The sequence below is a fragment of the Natrix helvetica genome, assembly GCF_964273705.1.
Source record: "Natrix helvetica genome assembly, chromosome: Z".
NCBI lineage: Eukaryota > Metazoa > Chordata > Lepidosauria > Squamata > Natricidae > Natrix > Natrix helvetica.
This window is the reverse complement of record NC_138554.1, coordinates 39,984,016-40,009,031: the sequence shown is the minus strand read 5'-3', so window position 1 is coordinate 40,009,031 and position 25,016 is coordinate 39,984,016. Positions and strand designations below refer to the sequence as shown.

The following is a 25,016-nucleotide window of genomic DNA, read 5'->3' as shown; positions in this document are numbered from 1 at the left end:
TAAAAGACGGCTAAAGAGCTCAGGCATGCAGGTGGCCCCTCTGGTGCATCGTACAGGAATGGTATCCGGTACTCTGGGCAGGCTCCAGTACGCCCGTACCGGGGCATACCACCTGCAACCCACCACTGGCTCACATGCACAACTGATTCAGACTGGGTTTACACGGAGCACCAAAGCAAAGTTTGTATTTACCACATTTAACCATATGGCGCTAACCATCACCTGTGTTTTACTTTGAAGAATGACTATGTTCACTCAGCACTGTTAATTAAAGTCTTTTTATGACATTACATGCATATACTCAGTTTCAGGACTGATGAAACATACAGTTCCTCAAAAGACCATTGAGAAAACTTTTTTTCCCTCTCCTGTACTTGTGAAACTGCCATTCACAGTTGGACATTCTGTAACTAGCCTATCCCGTTGGATCCTTGGAGCCAATCAAGATAAGTGATAATTGATTGATTGGCTCAATCACTGATTCCATACTATCCTCATTTTCTATAGAACATTATATAAGCAGAATAAGTAAAAAAATGTAATAAGAGTTATAACTGAAAACAATTCAGAGTTTTTATTGGGGGGGAGGGTTGCAATAAAATAAAATTTTGGGAAAGAGTTGGAAGGAAGGCTTTAAATTGTAGCATTCTAAAACAATTATAGGAGTCCCAGGTTGCCTAGCCAATAATACTTTAACAATATCAGAACAGGTAAATTCAAATATATATTTGTTCCTTTCCTTTTTTAATTTGGAGAAGATTTTGTGAATAGAATGGATGTAATTCAAGGAATCAGTTATTTTTAAGGGATGAAATACAAAACTAAAGGCATTTACTTTGCCCCTAAAATCTCCCATATGATGAGATATGTTGCTCCACCAGTTAGGATCTTGGGCCACAATTAAAACACCAAATATCCATATGTTGTTTATTTACTAACTATAATTGTATAAAGCCATAATAAAGTTTTAGCAGCCAGTTGTTTACTGTTAAAACATACAATAAAATCCAGAATATAATTTTAACAAATAATCAATAAAAACATAATGGTATATTTTCCTTGACACCAACAGGAAAGATCCTTCAGCATCTTAGGGAAAGATTACAGAAGAGAAGCATCTGAATATAGGCTGAAAATGGCTATGCCGTGACTTGTTTCATAATATGATAGAACTCACTATAACCACAAGGGAGGTCAGCATGTTTCTGCATTTCCTTACATTTGGAGAGACATTAGCAGCATTTTAACTGGTGCTAGAGCTTACTCAAATGTTTTTAGGCAATAGAGACAGAGGACTGAGAGTCTCAGCATTATCAGGGTAAGTTGAGTATGGAAGGAGGAAAACTATCTTCTAATAACAGTACTAAGAATGACATTTCAACAGCTGCTTCTCTTTCACATCCAGGCAAGAACCTTTGGTACAAATTGGATTAAACTCAAAACCCCAAATTGATCTGAGAGGAGCTATATCTGAGTTTGCTTTTCACAAGTGAGGCCCTCCCTCATTTCTAAGTCTTGCTTTCAACACTCCCTGACTCCAAATGTGTTAAGCCAGTTGTGTTACCTTCACTGTGTCTCTCTCTCCGTGCATAGATAGGTGAGCTGTCCGAGCTAGGACAGGACCTGGGTGAGGAGCTGGTGGGTGTGCTCCCTAAGCCCTCTTGGGACAGGGTGTTGGTCAGGGGTCGGTAACGGATGAGAGGAGATGAGGAAAGCTCTTCCTGTTCCAGAGACCTCTGTACTGTTTGGGTATCAAAGGAAAACTCAATGGTGCGAGTGAAGACTGAGGAACTAGAGAGAGATGATGAGGCATGGAGGGAGTCTTGGAGAGGGGATCTCACGTGATAGATTGGGCTTCCACAGCCTTCGCCCACCTGGAGAAGAAAGCAGAGATCAGCTAGCATGGGTTCATCTTAGAGACATCTCAGCAAATCTCATCTAGGCATACCCAGGAGAGAGGATGCCCTTCAGAAAGGCATAGAAAGAAACATGTTCATCTCAGAAATACATTTGTAGTGAATGTATTAACTTACACCCAAACTAGTGCACTGTCACTTTGTTAGACTACTCTTCCCTGAATTTTTGAGTCTTTGGGAATCCTGGCAACATAGTCTGAACACGTCCATTGCAGAGGTGGTATTCAGCAGGTTCTGACCAGTTCTGAAGAACCAGTAGAGGAAATTTTGAGTAGTTCAGAGAACTGGTAAATACCACCTCTGACTGGCCCCACTCCCTATCTATTCTCTGCCTCCCGAGTCCCAGCTGATCAGGAGGGAATGAGGATTTGCAGTAATCTTCCACTGGAGTGGGGAGGGAATGGAGATTTTACAGAACCCTTCCCCTGCCACGCCCACAAGCCACACCCACAGAACCGGTAGTAAAAAAATTAATCCCACCACTGGTCCATTTGAGTTGTTTAATTAACGAACTGGCAACTGGTGATATATTTTAATAACATAACCCCATATGGCAGAAGAAATAGTAACTGTCATAAACCGATGGATTATTTGTTCAACTAGATTAGGTGACCATTATGTTCTTAATCGGTTGGCAAGTGTAGTCAAAATCCAACTGGGCCAGTCCTTCCTTTCCATCATTGCTATTCTCCCCACCCTCCTTTATATATTGATCATTATTGTTTTATCATCTACCTCATTATTTTTGGCAAAACGTACAGCACTCCGCTTTCTTGAACAAGAGCCAGCATGCTCTAAGTGCTAGGCTATTTTGGATAATGTACCCATTGATATTGAAAGACTATATAAAATGAATGAATACTGAGATTTTTTTAAAGTCTGTCTATATCGTGAGTGCAATCCCTACTGAATATAGCAAAACTTACTTCTGAGCCAGCCCTTTGATTAAGCAAAGGAAGCAGTTACTTAAAGCTATAAACTGTGATTAAGGCACCATGAGCTGCCCAGAGTAGTTGCCTCATTGCTCCTAAAACAGGCACTTCTTCAAAGTAAAATGTCACTCCAACATGGGATATCACATTTGGAAAGGGACCTCAAAGTGACAGTGAGATGGCTGAGGCATCTATAACCACTCGCCGCTATGATGATCTCATACAGCATCATTTGGAAGATCTAGTAAAAGAACTATTGGAGAGATAGCCAACCAACTGGATAGTGAATGGTGCTCTTGTTTTTTCTAAGAAGGCATCATCCAGGAAAAATGTTCAGGAAGGCAGGTGGGGAAGCAACAGATCTACACTCCCTGCTTCCAGCATTAGTTCCTTTAATGCCATCCTGCTATGGGTGTGTGTGTGTGTGTGTGTGTGTGTGTACCAAATGTTCAGAATAAACAACTATTTTGTGTGCACATATGCATGCATATATTTGGGTATGTGTATACAATAGTTTCTTCATTCTAGGGTAGATGGCAAACATAATAAAACTTGGGGAAAATGTAAATTCATTTTATTACTTTATTTATCCTGTTTTAATTTTTTTATAACTAACCCAAGACAATAAAAGTATCTAATCCTCCTTCTCCTGTTTTCCCCACACGATGAAGTGAGTGGGCTGGGAGAAAGTGACTGGCCCAAAGTCACCCAACCAGTTTTCATGAATGAGGTGGGACTAGAACTCATAGTCTCTTCTTTTTAAGCTTGGTGTTTTATGGCATAAAATAGTGACATAACTTATTAAGTTTGTTGTATCTTAATATTTAAAACTTTTTCAAAAAAACATTTTTTATTTTTTTAAAAAGATCATCATAACAAAGTACTTTTTAAAATTCTCATTCATTTTCTCTTTTAAGCTGTACATCAAGAGTACTCTGTATTTGTTTTATTATTAGTTCAACACACTAAGTCAAACAAACCACATGTCAGTCAAACAAACCACATGTAAGTCAAGCAAACCCCATTGTCAGTGTGAAATGCACAAAATATCATAACTGGCTGCATCAATAGGTGCAATATAAGTGAGTAGCATCTAGGCACCAACCTTCTTGTCCAGGATATCATCCCCTTCTGTTGAGCTGACACTGTCTCTCAAGCGGGACCGAGAGGGGCGCTGTCTCCTGCCCTTGGCTGAGAGTTGGGCACGGGCCTTCTGTAAGCTGCTGTCCAGCCTCTGGGTCTCTGGAATCACATCATTAAAATCTGGGAGTGAAAGAGAGAAACGGGAAGGGGAGCAGAATGGGGCAGGGGGCAGAAAGAGAGGGCAGGTAAAAAAGAGCGTTGGAGAGAATGGGAGAGATGGAGGGATCATAAAGAAAAGGCACAGAGAAGTAAGAACAGCACAGAGATAAGGAGTGAGTGTACGAGACGGTATACAGGGCAAATGCAGCCAAGAGAAGGAAAAGCAGGAGGAGGAGGAGGAGGAGGAGGAGAGCAGTTCAAATGAAACAAACCCCCCCCCCCAGGAGAGACGCAAAGAAGAAGGCAGTGGAATGAAGGGGTTAAAAGGGAGAAAAGATACAGAAAGAGTGTTCAGAGAAGAGAGAACACACTGACATTCAGCATCCTCTTTTATAAATAAATGATGGGAAGCTGGAGATGGCACATCATAATAAACAGGCTTCTTGTAGGATGAATCCTTGCTCTGTCTAAGGGAAACAGATCCTGACTCCATGGAGATTCTTGATCACCAAGCAATGGCATCAACAAGACAATTTTCTCCATCCTTCCTACTTGTTCTCCATCAAGCATATGCTCACCCACCTACAGTGATTTCTTGCACATAAGGCCACATCCAGATGACAAGCTGTTGTGTACTACATTCACCATATGGTGCAACTGACTTTATCTGCATCTCTTACATGTCCTAATGGAAATTGTCATGTTGGTTACTTGCAGCCTCCTTTGTGAGTTCAGTGGGCAATATTGCTAGAATGAGGATACATGTATGATGTTTCCTAGGCCAAAAATCAGTCTTGCCTTAGAGTGGTAGGCTGGATTTTCCCTGCAAAAATTAACTTTCTGAATCAAAAGATAGCAGATGAAACACATAGAATTGGTAGAATTGCACCTGAATCAAGAATTTAAATCTGAGATTGGATGTGCTAATTAATAGTATCACAACTTTCAGCCTACTTTGTCCCATTATTGCAGTCATGTGGAAATTATGGTAATAAACGTCTGTTATTCAAAATAGAAGAGGAAAAAGGTCAGAGTGGGAGGACCTATAATCCTCCAGATGTTGCTAAACTACATGTCCCAGCATTCCTTTCCATTGCCCACACAAGCTGGAGTCACCAAGATGTACAATTCTACAAAATCTGAAGAGCTAAGTATGTTATATACCTACATAGACATTGCATTTTTAATTCTGAAGAGATGGAAGATGGTGAACAATCAAGACCTAGTGTCGTGATGGCGAACCTATGGCACGCGTGCCACAGGCGACACGCGGAGCCATTTCTGAGGGCACGCGAGGCATTGCCCTGTCAGTTCCAGTGCGCATGCACCCGCTGGCCAGCTGATTTTCGATAGTTTTTTTAATCTCCGGAGGATTCCCTGAAGCCTCCAAAGGGCGAAAAACAGCCCAATGCAAAAAGAGCTGCCGGAACGGGGGAAAGACAAGCGGCAAGGAAAGAGGCTTCTTTCACTCCTGCTGGCTGCTCTGTTCCCCCCTCCCCCCTGCTACTAAAAAGGATCCTGCCCGATCGCTGAGAGAGCTGCCAGCACGGGGGAGACAAGCGGCAAGGAAAGAAGCTTCTTTCCCCACTGCTGCCTGCTGTGTTCCCCCCCTCCCCCCTGCTACTAAAAAGGATCCTGCCCGATCGCTGAGAGAGCTGCCAGCACGGGGGAGACAAGCGGCAAGGAAAGAAGCTTCTTTCCCCCCTACTGCCTGCTGTGTTCCCCCCTCCCCCCTGCTACTAAAAAGGATCCTGCCCGATCCTGAGAGAGCTGCCAGCACAGGGGAGACAAGCGGCAAGGAAAGAAGCTTCTTTCCCCCCTGCTGCCTGCTGTGTTCCCCCCTCCCCCCTGCTACTAAAAAGGATCCTGAGAGAGCTGCCAGCACGGGGGAGACAAGCGGCAATTACAACTTGGGGAGGGGGAAGAGATCTCCCAAAGTTGGAATTGATTGATTGAAAGGAGTTTTTTTTAGTCCCACAAACTTTGTTTTCCTGTCCAAAACGGCAAGAAACATGATGGAAAAATGCTACGGAGGGGAAATTAAATAGGCAAAGAAATGCTTGGGAGAAGCGAGGACCTGGGCGATGGGGGGTGGGGCAGGCTCCATGGAGTGGTGCTGAAATGGAGAAAAGGGCAACAGAGCAGCCACCTTGAGGGAAAAAAGCTGCTTTTTCTTCTTTCCTTGTTGCTTGTCTTTCCCTCATGCAGATTGCTCTCTTCCTCATTTCCCTTTGGATTGCAGGGACCAGGCAGGATCCTCTGTGCTAGCACGGGGGAGGGGGGGAACAGAGCAGCCACCTTGAGGGGAAAAAGCTGCTTTTTCTTCTTTTCTTGCTGCTTTTCTTTCCCCTGTGCCAGCAGCTCCCTTCCTCATTTGTCTATTGACTGTAGTGCCCAGGATCCTCTTTAATAGAAGGGGAGAATTTAGCAACTGGACTCACACCTGCCATTGTAAAAAGGGCCCAACCTTTACACAGGAGAATGATAAGGGAAGGTTTTTTGACACAGGAGCACACTTCAGCATCCCCCCACCCTCACCCCAATCTCTGCCCGTTAGTGGCAGAGCAACTTCTCCCCTCACTGGGTGTTAGCCAAGGGGAAGCAGCCAGAGCAGGGAGTGGCGAGGAAGCCTTGTGCAAAAATGCACGGTCCACACAGGTGAGCGGGGACATTACGTTATGTGGGTCGGCACTCGAGTTCGTGTGATAGCGCGCACGTATGTGCTTTTGGCACCCGAGGCGAAAAAGGTTCGCCATCACTGACCTAGTGTATCTTGAAAGGTACTTCTTTTGGGAAATTAAATGAACTAATGCACATCATGCCACATTTATTAATTTTGAAAAAGTCACTTTTCAAATGCTATCCTATATTGCATAACTAATCTTGGCTACTATTGACTTTCACTTGGAAATCAATTGACATCAATTGGATGTCAAATGATTTTGATAAACATTGGTGGTAATATAATCTTCTCACCCAAATAGATTCATTTGTGCTAAATACATATTCTATATTGGATATAACGACCTATCTCCAGATGTGATGGATGCTCCAACACTGGAGGTTTTTAAGAAGAGATTAAACAACCATTTGTCTGAAATGATATAGGTTTTCCTGCATAAACAGGAAGTTGAACTAGAAGACCTCCAAGGTCCATTCCAACTCTTTTATTCTATTCTGTTCTATTTCTAGAGTATTCAACAGTCTACTCTCAAGTAAGCAAGTGATGAGTTGCATCCTAAGTCTTTTTTTTAAAAGAAAAATACTTTTGTTTATTCTTTTTTATTGAGTGTTTTGTTGAGGAAATAAGCATCTTCCTCCTGCTGCTTTGTTATCAGTTATTGTATCCTCCCAAAGTGGCCTTTATAACAAATAAGAGTGACAGATAAGTTACACTGTGCACATATTTGAGTGTAGCTCCTATTCATGGACACAATCCAATTTATAGATTAATAATATGATTATACATCTCTCTCTCCCACTCTCTTTTATATACACACACAGCCTGAGTTCTTAAATATTCAAGTTCTCTCCCACCTGCAGACACCATTTGCTGTATATATCCACCATTTCAGGAACATTTTTCCTAGATACTATTTTGTTCCATGCACTGAATGAATCAAGTAACCTGGTTATTTTCAGATAAGATAAATGTGGCATATGTGTGATATTTCTCTCTCTGTATGTGTATAGTCTTTTGTACAGCTGAGTATCTTTTGAATATTAAGTAAGCTACTATTTAATTTATCACACAGAATAAAAAATAATAAAAAATCTTAATATTAGAGGGCATGAAATATCAAACGACAGCAAGCACGAGAGATAAATATAACCTGCTGAGCTTTGAAAAAAGAACATTTAGACTTTTTGGCCACAGAACTCTTGCTCCATCAGTTTTAGGTGTGGGAAAATTAAATCTCTGTGGAGAATTCCATGTAAACTGGAAAATTTTGAAATATTGCTATCCTGTAGAATGGTGTTTTAGAATAAACCTAATGTAGGCATTGCCTTAGCAAAGAATGGAAAATCTCTTTGTATCCCTATCTCATTCACACAGAACCGAGGAGCAGATTTTTCCATTCCCTGTAACATAAGTCAATGCCTTGCCCCACTTCCCCCTTAATGTAACTGGATTTACAGAATCTATCATCATAGAAAAAATTCCCAGGTCATCAATATAGCAAAGGTAGTGAGACCCAGCAGCTAAACTTGCAGATATAATTAATTTGCCACAACTAAGATTTAGTGTAAGTGGGCAAATAAACAGTATCAACCTTCATTTGGTTTGTGTGATTTATACTGAGTGAAATTGGGGTATTCTCGTCTGAGTATGAATACATAACATGGACTCAGAAAGGGTAAACCTGAATTACTATGTTAAATAAAACTCAGCTTTATTTATGAATTCTTAGTGTCATTAATTAAATGATTGTTTTAACATCCACCATTTTTCAAGGCAGCTTTTAGGTATGTAAGAAATAGAAATTAAAATATAAATACAATTAAAAAAGAAACATCCAGTGAATAATGAAGGAAGGAGTCTTTAGTGATGTGTAGGATCCCATGTCCATTTCCCCAAAGACAGAGAAGTGACAGTAGAAGCACATTGCCAAAACCAGAAGCATTCTCATGAAGACTACCTCTCTGATTTTGATTAGTCTATGGATAAAATAATTTGTAAATCTCAAAGAACACAAAGATGGGAAATAAACAAAATGACATATATTTCTGGAGGTAGACATAATCTTGGTTAAAGATTGTGTAACATCAAAAGACTTCAGATTCATTTGATAACTCAAGTTTCAACATTTACATGAAGTTGCTAGAGTAGTCATCCACAAGCACTGGAATATCATCAGTACTCTGATGGCACTCAATTATATACAGTATCTGTACCCTGAGCTGAACTGGACTTTTAGAGAAAGTCTTTGGAGTTTCTCAGCAATCCAGATCATGGTTGTGCTTTTTTCAAGAAGCAACTGGACTTTCCTTGTTTTTTTATTTGACGACGTTTCGCTTCTCATCCAAGACAGCTGTCCGCAAGGAATATAAATCCTTCCATTCCACACTATCCTGTCAGAGCTGAAGAAGTTTCTTGGATGAGAAGCGAAACGTCTTCAAACCAAAACCAGAAAGTCCAGTTGCCTCTTGAAAAAGCCCCTTTGGGGCAGAGGAAGTCTGGTCAGTAGGATCTGAATGGAGAAAAAACAAGCTCGTGTTAATCTCTGCAAACAGAGTTGCAGCTGATTCTAAAGCCAACTGACTCCCACACAGGTCCAGCTTTGATTCTGTACTCCCCATGGCCAAGCAAACATGCAATTTAGGTGTGCTGTTAGACTTATGATTCATGGGAGGGGGAGGCTCACCTAGCTTCAGTTGGTGCATTAATTGCAGCCTTTTCAGAAGCAGGAAGTAGTAGCAAAGATCCCTCGTTCCTTTGTCATCTCATGGTTGGATTTCAGTAATTTACTTTCTATTGAGCCTTCAAGATCACTTGGAAGTATTAACCTATGTGATGTAGTATAGTAAACTTCTGTTGCAGGAACTGAATTGGTTGCTGTCATAGATTTTGAGAGGAAACCCACCAATAACTAGATTGACCAAACTCAAAGCACTGAAAACCTGGCACTTGGTTGAGTTTTATAGCTTCTTAAAACTAAAAAAAAGAGGCGGGGGGGAATGTATTTTACAAAAGAAAATCTTAGAAAAAGAAAAGAATTTGTAAATTATAAATGTCTATGGTTTTTGTAGAAATTAATAATATTATTTTTTTTATTTTCACTATTTTCTATAAGATTTTTTTATTTTATTTTCTGCTTTCCACTTCTGTTCTGTCAAAATCTTTACTTTTTCTTTAACTTTTCTTTTTGTTTGTTCCTGGTTGGTTTTCTTGATTCTTATCTTCTCCTGAATCCTTGCTCTGTCTGAGGGAAACAGATTGAAGAACTTTTATTTCAGACCAGTCTGAACGAAATAAATGTTTCTCTTTCCAGCTGCAGCCTTCTTTCTTGTTGCTTTTCCTCAATGGGACATTTTCCTTCTTTATTTGGCTTTTCTGCTTTGGCTCTTTTTGTTTACTGCTTCCTGTTGTGATCTGTATTGGCAGTACTTTGGGGCAACCATTTGTCTCCCCTCCTTTTTGCCTCCTGCCAAATGCTGCGGTTTGATTGGCAACTGAGTCAACCTGATGATGTGGAAGGGCCAAGAAGGGAGAGGGAAGGAAGGAAGGAGCAACATTGCCTTTAATCTACCCAGGCAGTGTGTCCTTCCACACCTGTCAGTTTGTATCCATGTGCAATTCAAGTGCTATTTTCATCCATCCAGCCCTAAATAGCTTGAGACTTAATTATATGCAGGATCAGGTAGAATCTGTTTGACAAGACCTCTGCTAGTAGAGATGGCATGCTAAGAATTCTCATTGATTTAGAATTATGATTCAAGATGGACAGAAAGTCCTAAAGAAACACTAAAATATTTGAAAACCTTGGGTTTTCTGTAGATTTTTCAGAGATTACAGGGGGGATTTTTTTAATTATGATATTATTTTCTAAATAATAAGGGTAGGTGCTCTATTTGAATATTTCTCAATTCATTGACTATATTGTACTTTGGTGTGTAGGATTTTTTTGTTTTTTCTGTTAATTTAGAATTATATAATTGGACTGTATAAGCTGTTCAGAGCTGTGAGACTGAAGCAGTGTGCATGCTTAAGAAAAAATAAATAAAACAGATCTACCAGAAGGATATTCCAAGGGCCCATCGTTTTAATTTAAATTCATTTTCAGAGGCATGTAGTCTATTGTAACTGGCAGTGATTAGGGAAAACAGTGGCAGTCCTAATAACATAAATTAGACAACCATAGGATGCACACAACCATTGGCAGCCCATTTGTAGTCCTAAGGTACTATCCAAGGTCAATGGTCAAAGGTGTTAATTCAGCAAGTTGGATACCCATCCAAGCCTTAATAAATGTAGGCTCAATACAATCCCTGAGAAATTATGAATATGCATATAAATGGAGGTGGAGGAATTTTTTGAAGAAATAAAACACTGTGTGTATCATTTTATGCTTAATTATACATGCCTAATGCAGAGATCTAAACAGAATAAATTATGTTTTAGATTCTTAAAATCATTCCTGCACCAGAAATTCAGAGTGAGTCTTAATGAACCATTCTCCAAAGAGAAAACAGATTAAATAGTTGAAGATTTGAAATTAAATAAGGCTCTTGGAGTTGACTTAATGCTATTATTGCAGCTGATTGGAAATGATTGTCTTCTGTTCTCTGTTTAATCCAATATTGCAATCACATCTCTGATTCTTGGCATCAAGTCCTTCAGTCATGATGCCAAAGCCTTACAGAGATGCCTACTAATTGAATAATAGTGACCAACTGCAGTTTTGAATCAAGATTACAATGGTTTACAGCTTGTTAAATTCAACACAAATTATATTAATTTTGATCAAGATGCATTTACAAAATAGCAGTTCCAAGTAAAATGACCTTTAAACCAATGATCAGAAATTTACCAAAAATCTATTAGTTATTTTAATTACAGATATTTTAAAGCTTCCACCAACCCCAATAGTTATATTTATTTAAACTGAGTTCTCCCCTTTTGTCCTCCAAAATGTTTACATTGGTTTGTGAGTTTCCAAAAAAATCATTTTAATATATTTTATGAAATTTTAATTAAAATACCTGTTTGGAAATATGCAAGTTTCCTTCCCTGCAATCCAGGAGAGAATACTGTATATATTTATTTAAACTATTTATATAGCTGCCCATCTTAAGCCCAATTCTGGATGGCTTATATATCTAGGTTTTAGGTGCTATAATTCCAGGCAAGGTCACAGACTAAAAGGTGCCCTCCAAAATCCAATACAATTTCTCTGCCTCTGCCCTCAAACTCCAGCCTGCTGAATTGAAAAGAGCAGAAATGGAAAATGCCTAGCAGGCAGTACAAAAGGTCATGCCAACAATATCAAAATGTACTGGTTGGTTTCTTTTGTTTTCAGCTATGTCCTAAGTTGGGCATGCAGATAATTGGCCACATCATGAGAGCTGTATAGCTCTAGAATGTGTAATGAATGTTTATGCACAGTTTTGAGTGTGCACATGTGTTCAATAATTCTGTCAGGAGTTAAAGCACAATAATTTTGGAACAGAATTCCAATTTTGGAACAGTATTCATGAGAACATTGACCCAAAGGTTATTGGGAGAATGCATGGGCCAGGAAGCATTTGTGCTCTGGATCAAGGAAATGATATTAGAGTGAACCAATCTTAGTAGTAAAAATACATAGTTATTTTGAAGCTCTGGTTTCTTGCTTATTAATTGAAGGAGGAATGTAATGGAAGAGCCAGTTCCAAATTTGAGAAGTATCTTGTTAAGCCGCCCTCTTGCATATTTCTTCCACCCTTGATGGCCACTGCCAATGTTGGTTAGTAGAGTATTCAATTATGGATGAATACTGGGTTAGAAGGAGCAGATTTCCCACACTTTTGATATAAATCATTGTAGAGCTTCTTTCACCACGGTGCCTCTAGATGTGTTGAGTCTACAACTCCTAGAACTCCTAACCAAGTAGCTAAGGAACTCATATTTAGGAAGAAATAGAAAATTAAAATATTGGTTTCAAGTCACAGGTGTTTTAAAAATGAGACAGAATAGATATCAGTATTTGATCTTATGGATGGTATTAGTCACCTGAATTCATGCAGAGAAACCCCATTAGCTACATTATAGATACCCCTCTAGCCCACAAAAAATTGGAACCATTTTGTTGTACTGGTTAAGATAATAAACGAGGAACAGGGAGCCTATAATTTCTAATCTTCCATAGGCATGGAAGCTAGCTGGCTTCAGCCACTCAATTTCTCTCAATCCAAGCCATCTCATACTGTTGTGAGAAAAATAGGAAGAAGGACCATTATGCATGCCAAATATTATAACTAAGCCATATTAAACAACACGGCCTGGCGGGGGGGGAGAGAAGTACATGGAATTGTAACAAAAATTCAGCTCCATGATTTTTCACCATCTTGCCCAAATTCGGTCTTCAGAAACTCTTGTGGCAAGGTTCCCACAAAGCCGAACATCTGCCAATCAAAATGGACAGCATTGGGCTAGGTATAATATTATTAGGCAATACATGAGGAAAGTATCATAGTGATTCCACCTCACTGAGAATGTGATGTTTTGCCTTAAAGATGCAATTCATCTCAAACCTCCTCGAAATTCAGGAAATCCTGTTTAGCAACAGCCTTGTTTTATAATGGTGATGAAGAAGTAGCTTTATGACCAATTCTTGCATTTATGACCTTTGCAGGTCTATACAGCAAAATTTAGTTGTAAGCAGAGTCATGGTTTCACTTAGTGCTTGCTTCATTTAATTATCACTTGCTGGTCCCAGTTGTAGAGTAGTGCTATAGGGCACTGCACACCAGAACAAGGAGAGTTTTTTCCCAAATGCCATCACTCTGCTAAAAACTAATTTCCACAATACTGTCAAATTATTTTCTAAGACTATATTACTATTATTCTTCTCATCCTTGCTAGTGCCTATCTCTTCCCACTTATGACTATAATCATGTTGCTTATATCTTTACAATTTATATTGTTTTATTTGTTTCTAGTATGATTTAATTGCTTATTAATAACTTATGACTTACTAAATGTTGTATCTTATGATTCTTGATGAATGTATTTTATTTTTCGTTATGTACATTGAGAGCATATGCAGCAAAGACAAATTCCTTGTGTGTCCAATCACACTTGGCCAATAAAGAATTCTATTCTATTCTATTCTATTCTATTCTATTCTATTCTATTCTATTCTATTCTATTCTATTCTACTCTACTCTACTCTATTCTACTCTACTCTATTCTATATGGGATTACATAGATCTCTTTGTATTTCTTCATAAACTTCAGTTGCAAGAAAAGGCAATGCCAATCCGAATTTGGAATATACTTTATATGACTGCATCAAGTGGCTATATGATAAACATATTTCTGAGCATATGCAAAACATGTGCTATGAGTTTCCCCACCACACCAATTCACAATCAATGCCATCTTCAGCAAACTGCAGTTGTGTCAAAAGGACAGCACACACTATCTGATATCATTGTGCAAATGATACCATGGCATGTTTACACCAGGATAGCGGAAACAATTATGCAAATCTCTGCAATTGTATGAATATATTGTTTGCTCCATCTTGTTCCCCGTAGCCCAAAACCTGTGTTCCTGCCGATCTGGAAGTGGAAGTCGGGAATGTATTTCATATGAAATTATGTGTAACTTCATGCATCTCCTTTGCCCTCCTGGCTTTGATATCCAAATATTATCTGCAACAAGGATCTCAGTAGGATTCATGTATTTCTGCTAAGGAAGCAGTCACTGGATGGATGACAGATGGGAAGCAGAAGTGGGTTCCTACCGGTTTGCACCAGTTCAGTAGAACCGGTTCGTCAAATCTACCAAACCGGTTAGAAGAGGTTCCACCAGTGGACCAGGAAGTAAGTTCCGGAATGCCTGCCCTGGCCCTGTCGCTCACTCGCTCACTCCCGCCCATCCAGAAGCCACTCCACTGCTCACTACCCCCGCCTGTCTGCACTATCCTAGCCCCGCCCACCGCTCACTGATTGGCTGGCTGACCAATCGCCCCGCCCGCCTCTAAGAACCCTATCTAAACCCACTTACCTTTTTTCCTGCTTGGCTCTCTATTGCTGCCTGCCGACTCCGAGGAGGTAAGTAAGCTGCAACTAAGCATGGGGCGGGGGGGGGGGGGGGGGACGGCTGCCGCAGCCCTGCACTATAAGGGAGTCTGGTGACCTTTTGCAAGAATCCTGGGCTCGCTTATAGCGCAGGCCTGCAGGGCTGCCAGAAAGCACAGGTGTGGGGGTCAGGACGGGGCGGGAGGTTATGCGGCGTGGTTGGCATCTTTGACAAGTTTGGGGACCTCGCAAGGCCTTTGCAAGGTCCCCGGACTTGCATAAGATGCCTGGCCACCAGAAAGCACGGGTGCGGGGGTGGGGATGGCAGCGGGAGCTTACACGGTGTGGCCGGTCTCCTAGGACCTCCTAGGCACCAACCATACTGAACAAATTACCATCCCTCTTCCGTGCTCAGAAAAGCAACTCCGGGAAGGTGATTTGATGGCGGCAGGCGTCCTAGAACCTGCCTGCTAGCAAAGGACTTACCCGGGCTTCCTTTTCTGAGCATGGGAAGACAGGTGGTATTTTGCGCCGTGCTCAGAAAAGCAACTCCGGGAAGGTGCTTTGGTGGTGGCATGTGTCCTAAAACCTGCCTGCTAGCAAAGGACTTACCCGGGCTTCCTTTTCTGAGTACAGGGAGACGGGCAGTATTTTGTAATGAGGTTGTAATGAGGGGTCCTGTGTGCTCTCTGAGCTTGGTGCAGACGTTTCATTACCAAACTAGGTAACATCATCAGTGCTAGAAGGGAGTGGGGTTGGGGGGGAAGGAGGAGAAAGATAGGACAAAAAGAAGAAAGAGAAGGAAAAAGAGGAGATGGAGGATAGTGGGATCCTTGCTGCTTTCTGAGCTTGGTGGTTTTCTTACAGATGTTTCATTACCAAACTAGGTAACATCATCAGTGCTAGAAGAGAGTGGGGTTGGGGGGGAAGGAGGAGAAAGATAGGACAAAAAGGAGAAAGAGGAGGTGGAGGATAGTGGAATCCTTGCTGCTTTCTGAGCTTGGTGGTTTTCTTACAGACATTTCATTATCAAACTAGGTAACATCATCAGTGCTAAAAGAGAGTGGGGTTGGGGGGAAGGAGGAGAAAGATAGGACAAAAAGGAGAAAGAGAAGGAGAAAGAGGAGGTGGAGGATAGTGGGATCCTTGCTGCTTTCTGAGCTTGGCGGTTTTCTTACAGACATTTCATTATCAAACTATGTAACATCATCATTGCTAGAAGAGAGTGGAGTTGGGGGAAGGAGGAGGAGAAGAAGTAGAAGGACAAAAAGGAAAAAGATAAGGAGGGAGAGGACCTTTGGTGTTCTCTGAACTTGGGGGTTTTCTTGCAGGCATCTCATTACCTAACCAGGTGTCATCATCAGTGCTAGAAAAAATGGGATATATAGAGAGGAGAGGGAGGAGGGCGATGACTGTGTAGTCCTTGGTGCTCTCTGAGCTTGCTTATTTTCTTGCAGATCTTTCAATACCCAAACCAGGTATCATCATCATCATCAGTGCTAGAAAGAGTGGGATATATTGAGAGGAGGAAGAGGAGTGGGGAGGGGGAGAGGAGGGAGACAACAACAGGGTCCTTGGTGTTCCCTGAGCTTGGTGGTTTTCTTGCAGACATTTCATGACCCAGTAGGTATCTCACACCAATGACAATAAAACATCTGCAAGCAAGCCATCAAGACCACAGGGCATTTATTTCTTCATTTATTAAATTTATATGCCTCCTGCCTCATGGTCATCACGAACTCTTCATCAGGACCTTCCACAATGACCAGCCTCAGAATTACATCTCCACAATCTCAAATTTTATTTATTGTGTATAGAATATTTTTAATGGTTTTATTTTAATTTATTATGTATAGAATATTTTAATGGTTTTATTTTATTGTGTATCGAATATCTTTTAAAAAAAATATTTTTAGGGAAATTTTATTTATTTATTTTTTATAGAATGTTTATTACAAAAAATGTTATTCCTTTTTGCAAATGTTTTATTTGTGATGCAATATGTTGCTTTTAAGTGTTCAGGTTGGTGCATGGTTTATGTGTCTCAAGGTGGCTGCTTTTCTATGGGCAGGCCAGGTTGGTGCAAGGCAGCTTTGCCAGATTTTGTATATTTCTGTGTGATACCTGGTTGATTAGGTAATTGTGAGGTGGTTGCTGGTTCTGTGAGATTCCTGGCACTGTCCTTTATAATTTCCCACAATGCCTTGATGGTTTTTATTCCAGTGGCTTTGACTTTCATGTCCTTAGGGTTAGGGGAAAAAACTGGTTTCAACTGCAGTCTTTTGGGGGGAAATTGTTATTTTTTTGGTGCTTTCCTGGCACTGTTATAGTTTGTGTGTGTGTGTGTGTGTGTAATGTCCCGCAGTTATCTACACATTAATAATGATTGTACTAATAATATTTCCTTATATGTTTTAGTGACCGTTCCTTACATAATTGGTGTTTTCTTTCATACTTTTAGATTTCTAATTGCTGTTTCTGTTAGTTAGCAATTGATAAAACAAATCCCACATGAAAAAATATTCGAAGCCTTCTTGATTTTAATTGTCAAGTTATTCATTCCTGCACATTCTAATATTTATTCATTTTCATATCTTTGTTTTTTCCACTGTTGTGCAAACAAAATTCCAGCAGCTGTTAACATGTGTAAAATTAAATGTGTATTGTATTCCCTTTGAAATACAAGTAGTAAGTAGTAAGCTACTTACCTTTTGTAACAGCTCTTTTATTGTTTTGTGTACTTATTTTAATCTTATTTAAGTAGTAAGTGCACAAAATAATAAATTTCCTTTTTTATATCTTCTTTTTGTAGGTCATCCATTGGGGCAAAGAATTCAGTGACATCGTCTTGGCCACTCCCATCCAGTCACATGGCTGGCAAGCCACTCCCACTCAGTCACATGGCCAGCAAGCCACTCCCACTTAGTCACATGGCTGGCAAGTCACTCCCACAAAGCAGGCCACACCTACAGAAGAAGTTCCAAAACTTTTTGAAACCCACCACTGATGGGAAGGCATACAGAACTTACCAAATATTTCATCTGCATCTTGGAGTTTGGAGGAAGACATGATGAAGTCAATCTGTAAAGGAATCACCACACACACGGGGAAAAAGAGAATAAATAAAAACCATAACTAAGGCTTTCTTCTTTCAAAGAATATGGAGAAAGAGAGTGAAATGTGGGCAGTTCTGCCCCAATTCGGGAAACTAAATTAAACCCTGCTTTGTTTAAAGATACAGTTCCAATAACACATTCCTGGGCATGAATACTGACAGAATGAGTAACTGGAGACTTAACAGCAATTCTGCTTATCTGTCCTAATAGGCCAACACATGTAATGCCATACTAATGATTCCTTCTCCTACATCTGTGAATGAAATTTGTTTCTTAACAATGAAAAATAAATAAAACACAATTATAAAACAATTTATTGTCAAAATGTTACATTAAAAAAAGTTTGCTAAGGAGCTCTGGTTGATGCTTTATATTGGGAGAGGGACTCAGCATAAAGGTTGTATTAGATGCATTTCACTTGTTTGTAGCTCTACTGGGTAGACTGACAATAGACTTGTCAAAGTCCGAAATGCCCAACCTGATTCAGTTGTCTCAGCTACAAATTTTCACAATTTCAGTCACAAATTGATTTCTGTGGACCTTACTTCATACTTAAGTGGACAGTAGAGGGGGAGTGCATAAGTGTACTAACCTGCCTATCGTCCCTGTAATTGCATTTTTATTCTCTTATTCTTGTTCTTGTTTTTGTTTGACAAATTCCAATAAATAAATAAAATAAAATCCTACCAAAGGGCTTAATGTGTGAGGATAAAGGCACCATTTCTAGCCAGAAATGATAAAACAAAATATAGGGGGGTATTTGATCTTGAGGCTGTAAACACTCCATCTCTGGGATGAACAGTGGCCTCACATGTCCCCGAAAAGAGGATACAGAAGGACATAAATGCAACAGATAATCAATAGTTTGTCCATCAGGAAATTTCACCCTAGAGGCTGATCATTGATAGGCACATGCAACAGGCTGTCTCTATTTTTAGGGTATTTTTTTCTCTTTAAACTACTTTTTAAACAAAAGAAAGCTTCAAATAAAGCAAGAGTGGTAGTCTATAGTTTAAATAATGTACATGACCTTAAATTCTCTTTTTTATGCACGCCTGCTGAAGTTTACCATCAATTTCCACCTGTGGAAATTGTCTAGTAGTGTGATTTTCCACTGAATTTTCTTATATGTTAAATTCCTAGGAATTCTTTATGATCAGTTTTAAAGGATTAATATGTATGTTCTCTCCCTCTCCCTCCCTCCCCCCCTGTGTGTGTGTGTGTGTGTGTGTGTGTGTGTAAGAGAGTGGGGAGGGAGAGAGAGTTTCTATTATATACTTTATTTATTAAAGTTTGGACAGGTTAGAGTTACATATTTCTAGTCTACATTTCCATTGTAAAAAAAATCCTTATTTATAATGAAGTGGCATTACTGTACAATACAAAAAAGAAAACCCATTAGTGACTGGGAAAAGATTAACATTAAAAGTTTTTTTAAGTTTTCCGAAAATTCTAGTACCGAACCAAAACTTAGAAACAAGTAGGAAATAATTCCCGACTAGAGATTTCTTAGAAAACTTTGTGTGGTACAGCCATACTGAAAACATAAAATGTAAATAACAATGAAAAACTCTTACTAAATCAGCTTAGTAACTTGGATTGGATACAAGCAACAGCAGTATGAGATAAAAAGTCAAAGGGAAACCAGCCAAGTGTTTGTATGGCTAGTATTAAACCATACAAAATTCAAAAAGATCTCTAGCCATTCTGAAAATGCCTTGATTTAGGCATCAGTCAGCCCTTCATTTCTCACCCATCCCCCCTGCCCACCCCACCAAACCCCCATCCCGTATGCTGCTTCTATGTGGACAGGGGATTGGAGGGCAAAGAAAGGCAAAAAGGACTGGAATGTATTAATAAAGAAGATGGAACATACCAATATTAAAGCTGTGAAACTCTCATTTATTCCTTACTTGTATGGAAATTCATTCTGTGCTGTACGTGTATTTAGTCCTTGCACGACAATGTGGCTTGATAGGCCTCTCCACTCCATCAAAGAACAGCTAACATAAGCCAAGCTACCCTGCTGGCCAATTTTCCATATCTAACCCCACCCCTCTCTCTGACACAAAAGCTTTGTGCGTTTCCTTAGCCTGATGGGAAAGCTGGAGATCAAATGAATATAGAGGAGGGGGGAGATCCCACATGTCTGGGCTGAATGTCAGCCACTGTTTAGGCCTGCCTGTTGGAAAAACAAGATGAAATCTCCTGGGCAGGAAAAAATGGGCAGGAGGTGGGAAGAAGATGGAAAGCAGACAAACAGAGGAAATGGAGATATCGTCATAAGGCATCCAAAGCTTTGTCAGAGCCAGGAAAGAAAAAGACTGAAGTCTAGCTGGCATTCCCAAGTGCATCCTTTCAAAGAGGAATCACTTTTGGATCCCAATGATTGTCTCAAAATGGAGTAAGAGATGCTCTCTTATAAGTACTTGCTCCACTGTATACTCATATTTATGTTACTGCAGTTGCCAGTAAAATTTTGTGTTTGTGTGTATGAGAGAGAGAAAGAAATGGTGTAGGACAGCATTCTCTGCAGAGAACTTTCCTATAGAACATTGCTAAGTTGTAGTGGAGATTGCTAAGGAGAAGTGGAGATCCCTATAGAGAACTGTAGATGTGTATGGGATGTTGCCCTGTTTCTGTGATCTTCTAAACAAATGGGGCTTCATCCAGACAGTCTTGCTACTAAATGCATCCACCACCAAGTCCCTTTCAGCATGAGTTGGAAACAGGATGGCCTGGTGGTGTTTCCCCCCTCCTTTTCTGATAATCTCCTACCTTCAGTGCTTTCAAAACTCCCAGGTATCTGGCATCACTAGAGAGGGAGAGAAGCAAGAAGAAAAGACAAAGAGGGAAGGGGATGCTTTGCATTTCTAGCAAAATAAAGAGGAAGTTCAGAAAAAGGAAGAAAATCCGGTAAAAGGAAATGTAGGACGAACCCCTCCTTTAGAAAGCTTGCCAGGAAAGACATAAATAGGCCAGCAGCACACACAGGCACACTTCTCCTTCCTTCCCTCATGCATAGCAGCATTGAACCCATCCGCTTAGTCCCTGTCTTCTTTGCGAAAGAGTCCCAAGATGCTGTCCAAGAAGCAGCTCAGCTTCTGTGGAGCCTTTCTGCTCCTGAGTTCACAACAGCCTTGCAGAGCAGATTGAGAGGAACAAGCAAATGTCAAAAAGCCACTCTGTACTTCCAAACCATGTTCTCACCCACCCCAATTCACATGGAGCACTGCAGTCACTGCACCATCTCTTTCCCAATTCATGATGATGGGGTGGTGATGGTGGGGAGAGAGAATTAACTGGATGTTCAAAATCTCTACCATGATTGGTGAAAGGCAATAATAGGATAATAGAGAAGAGATGGAATTCCACCCACCAACCTGTGGTTTGGAAGCACAGCTGCAGGTTTCATTTAGTAAGCAATGCAAAACTAAACAAGTTTATTAAGGAGTGGGAAAGTACTCTATTGAGCTTTTGGTGGGCTTCCTGCTGATTAAGCCCCCTATAATGCAGTCATCCCCTGTAATTGAAGACAATCCATTAAAGCTGAGCAGAGAAAGAAAACTGAGATGGTGTCTAACAGAAATAAGTCATTGTGTTCTAAATAATATCTACATTTTAACAGAAATTTATTTTCCACAAGATAGCAAATATAACTGGGTTACTAAAATCAACAAAAGACTTTATCGTAAGAATGACTGGTAGAATGCCAAATCATAACACACCAGTCTGCAAAGGGTGGAGACTTTATAATGTAGCTAAGTACTAGTTTGTCCTCTGCTTGTCTTTACTTCATAATAAAAAGTAGACCCTGATTTTTATCCATTTGTTGATTTGCTTTGAAATCTGCTCCAGTAGATCAGTTTCCTTCTCTTTTCCTACCAGACTTCTAGGACTCTCTGTAATTCTCCTTTCCAGGTGGGATCAGAAAGAAACATGGGGTGGGAAGAAACCCTTAACAGAAGAACCACAACAGCTCAGCTTCAACACAAGAAAACCAAAACACGAGGATGACTGGAAGAGTTGAAACATCACCTTTGAAGCTAAAGGCCCAAATGTAATTCATTGCTGATATTGTGCTCCTTCTCTCTTCTTTATCCTCAGGTCTTTTCTCAGCTACAAAAGTGTCTAAAATTTATTGTAGCACTGACACTAACATATAAACACAAGAGGGAAGGGGTGGAAATCACAGAAGTGTAGCTTACCTGAGGCACCAAGACATCTTCAAAAACCTAGAGATCTAAGGATCTCATCACTGCAGTTTCCGAGTCTTTCGCTCTTCTCCCTATCATCTCTCTGAATCCTCCAGCAGTTCTGCTTGTTATCGTCTTCCTGCAATATCTGCATCCAAAATCAAAACCATCAAGCTCAAGAAGAGTAAAGCAAGAGAGGAGGAGGAGGAGGAGGAAAACATCCAGATCCGGGCTGTTTTCCTCTGTGGAGGTGGAGCTTGCAGCTTTGCGGTGCTGATTTTTAAAAAAGGGAGGGGGGGGAAACAACCCAAACCAAAAGAAAAAAGCAATAAAATAAAATAAAATAAAATCAATTAGCCTCTAAAATAATCAAGCTGGGGCTATGGGTGGTCCCAGGGTACTAGAGGCGGAGATTAACTGAAAGCTGGAAGCAGCTTATCCGGGCGACTGAAGCAGGAAGAAGACACAAGTGCGGTGTAGCTTTTCTGAGATCCTTGAAGCTTTTGGCTAGGACAGCCTGCCTGCCTGGCTTCTCTACTTCTCAGGAGGCCTGAGTCTGATCTGATGGTATCAGGCATCCCTCCAGGTGGCCGGAAAGGATAATGAGCAAACAGATCCATATGGATGTGGAAGGGGCGGGGAGGAGGAGGAGGTGGGATAAGTGGCAGAAGGACGCTGCAAAATCTGCAATTTTTGATGGATCCCAGAGGTCCCCCTCCCCTATGGGAAAGTCTTGACTAAGAGGAACACAAGTGGCATGGAAATTTTTTCCAGCTTTCAAGTTCTGCAGAATTATTTGTCAGGTAACTTTTTTTTTTTTTTGCAGAGGAGGAGGATTTGCTTAACTTCTGATATCAAATTATTTTCTTCACAGAATCTCAGCATCACTGTTTTTATATATCATAAACAGATGATCTGGCTAGTTTACACCAGGGCTTTTCGTCACCTGATGATTACATCATCATGTGATGACATTCCCTTGTGAATGGTCTTCAGGTTTTGAATATCACAGAATCTATATGCATAAACACATCATTTAGAGTGAGTTCCTATGTTCAGATACTGTGAAATGTCCAGTAGTTGCAGGTAGAGAACAAATCCCCAGTGTATTTGTCTGAAATGGTATAGAGTTTCCTGAGCAATGGGGCAGCAGATTTCCAGAGCAGGGAGTTTTCTGAACAAGGTCCTATCCAACTCTGATTCTGTTATTCTATATGCATGAATAAAGTAGACTCCCTGGTTCCAGTTCTATTGTTCAAATTATAACAGCTGCTATTTAGTGAAGTCCTGAGGCTATTATCACTTAGAATTTCCAAAATGTGCATTGGGAACTTGAGGCCTCCTATCTGTTGCTAAACTACACCTCCCAAAATTCCTTACCTTTTTATGGCCAGTGTTATTGGAAATTCAAGGATATCTGTAGTGTCATAGAATCTTTTCCCTATTATAGTTGATATTCATTAACTTGATATCCACTACTTTTGGAAAGTAACCCCATAATAAATCCATGGCTCAATCTGTACAGTGACCTTCTCCAACTTGGTACTTCCAGAATTACGAGAACTATATGCTCCAAAATTCCCAGACAGCCTGTTCATCATGACTATTAGGAATTCTGGAAATTTCTCAATTAGTTCTGGAGAGGACTGAATTAGTTAATATCATCTTAGCAACTCTGGACCATAGCAGCCATTATATACTTTTCATATGGCATTAAACTGAGAATGGATATATGTTGCAAAGTTTATACCAATTCCTGCTCAGCTCTCATGAACAACCTATTTATTCTTATCAAATGGAGCAGTGATCTATGCAGTCTCCCATCCTGGGAGGAAGGAGGAAGAAGGAAGGATTTTAGTTTAATGTACAATAAACCATGTTACCAGGTATTTAAAAAGTATGTAAGTTTAGTTGAATAAATCATGGTTGTATATTTTAAAAGTCTATTCTGTCATTAGTAAACCCAACATTTTGATTGTTAAGGGTAGTTTTAATTCCAGATGTGTGTAGTCAATGTGTGTCAATTTAGTGGCCTTTAGAAAAAATGCTAAGACTCGGCTTTGCCCTCAGGAATTAGGGTCTAATAGAGTGGAATCCCCTCTAGTTGATTAATTATTGGGTTACTATTTTATATATATAAAAGAAATGTTTTTTAAATGATGGTATTTGTAGGGATTCTCAGTCATCCAAGTCATGGTTGTCCCAAAGGTGCTTTTTCAGGACTGGACTTTCTTGTTTTTTCTTTGAAGATGTTTCACTTCTCATCCAAGAAGCTTCTTCAGCTCTGACAGGATAGTAGTGAATGGTGGCCCTGAGAACACAGATAGACTCCAAGTGCTTCAACAACCCTCTAAAAGGATGCAAATGATCAGTTGTCTGCAAGGAATATAAATCCTTCCATTCCGCACTATCCTGTCAGAGCTGAAGAAGCTTCTTGGATGAGAAGTGAAATGTCTTCAAAGAAAAAACAAGACAGTCCAGTTGCCTCCTGAAAAAACACCTTTGGGACAAATGATGGAATCTAAGCAATTCTTTGGGTTGAAATTTATTTTTATTGTATGCTGTACTGAATGTTGCATGAATCATACTGCTTAACTGGCTGGGTCTTAGGCAGCATATAAATGTAAAAAACAACAGCAATTTACATTTCTCAATTAAAATAGGGCACACTGCTTGGATCCACACATATTCTATGGCCGTTCATTATGACTACATCAGCTGTGGTTACACATTTTTGTGAATAAAATAGAAAGAATAGGATTTGGGCACCTAATGTGTGGAATAAATGTGTGGAATAAATAAATATATGCACAAATGTACTTCAGATTCTTAGTAAAGTAATACTGGTTTGACATGAACAAAATTGCTCTTGTTTTGTTTTGCATT

General features: G+C 40.0%; 1 protein-coding gene across 3 annotated transcripts in view; it reads right to left on the bottom strand.

Annotated features, from left to right (window-relative positions):
* Positions 1-20,021, bottom strand: part of SAMD14 (sterile alpha motif domain containing 14) — a 34,408-nt gene extending 14,387 nt beyond the window's left edge. For 2 of the 3 annotated variants that reach the window (XR_014173598.1, XM_081933278.1), the window contains exons 1-2: positions 3,954-5,046; positions 1,565-1,874 (exon numbers count right to left, since the gene is read on the bottom strand). Coding sequence is in view for 2 of the 3 variants with exons in the window: in XM_081933278.1 (XP_081789404.1) it covers positions 1,565-1,874; positions 3,954-4,583 (940 nt within the window). In the remaining variant the exon portion in view is untranslated. Of the gene's footprint in view, positions 1-1,564; positions 1,875-3,953; positions 5,047-17,847; positions 17,900-19,810 lie in introns of those variants that run through there. The other variant, XM_081933279.1, reaches the window with a different exon arrangement.
* Positions 20,022-25,016: the final 4,995 nt, after the last annotated feature.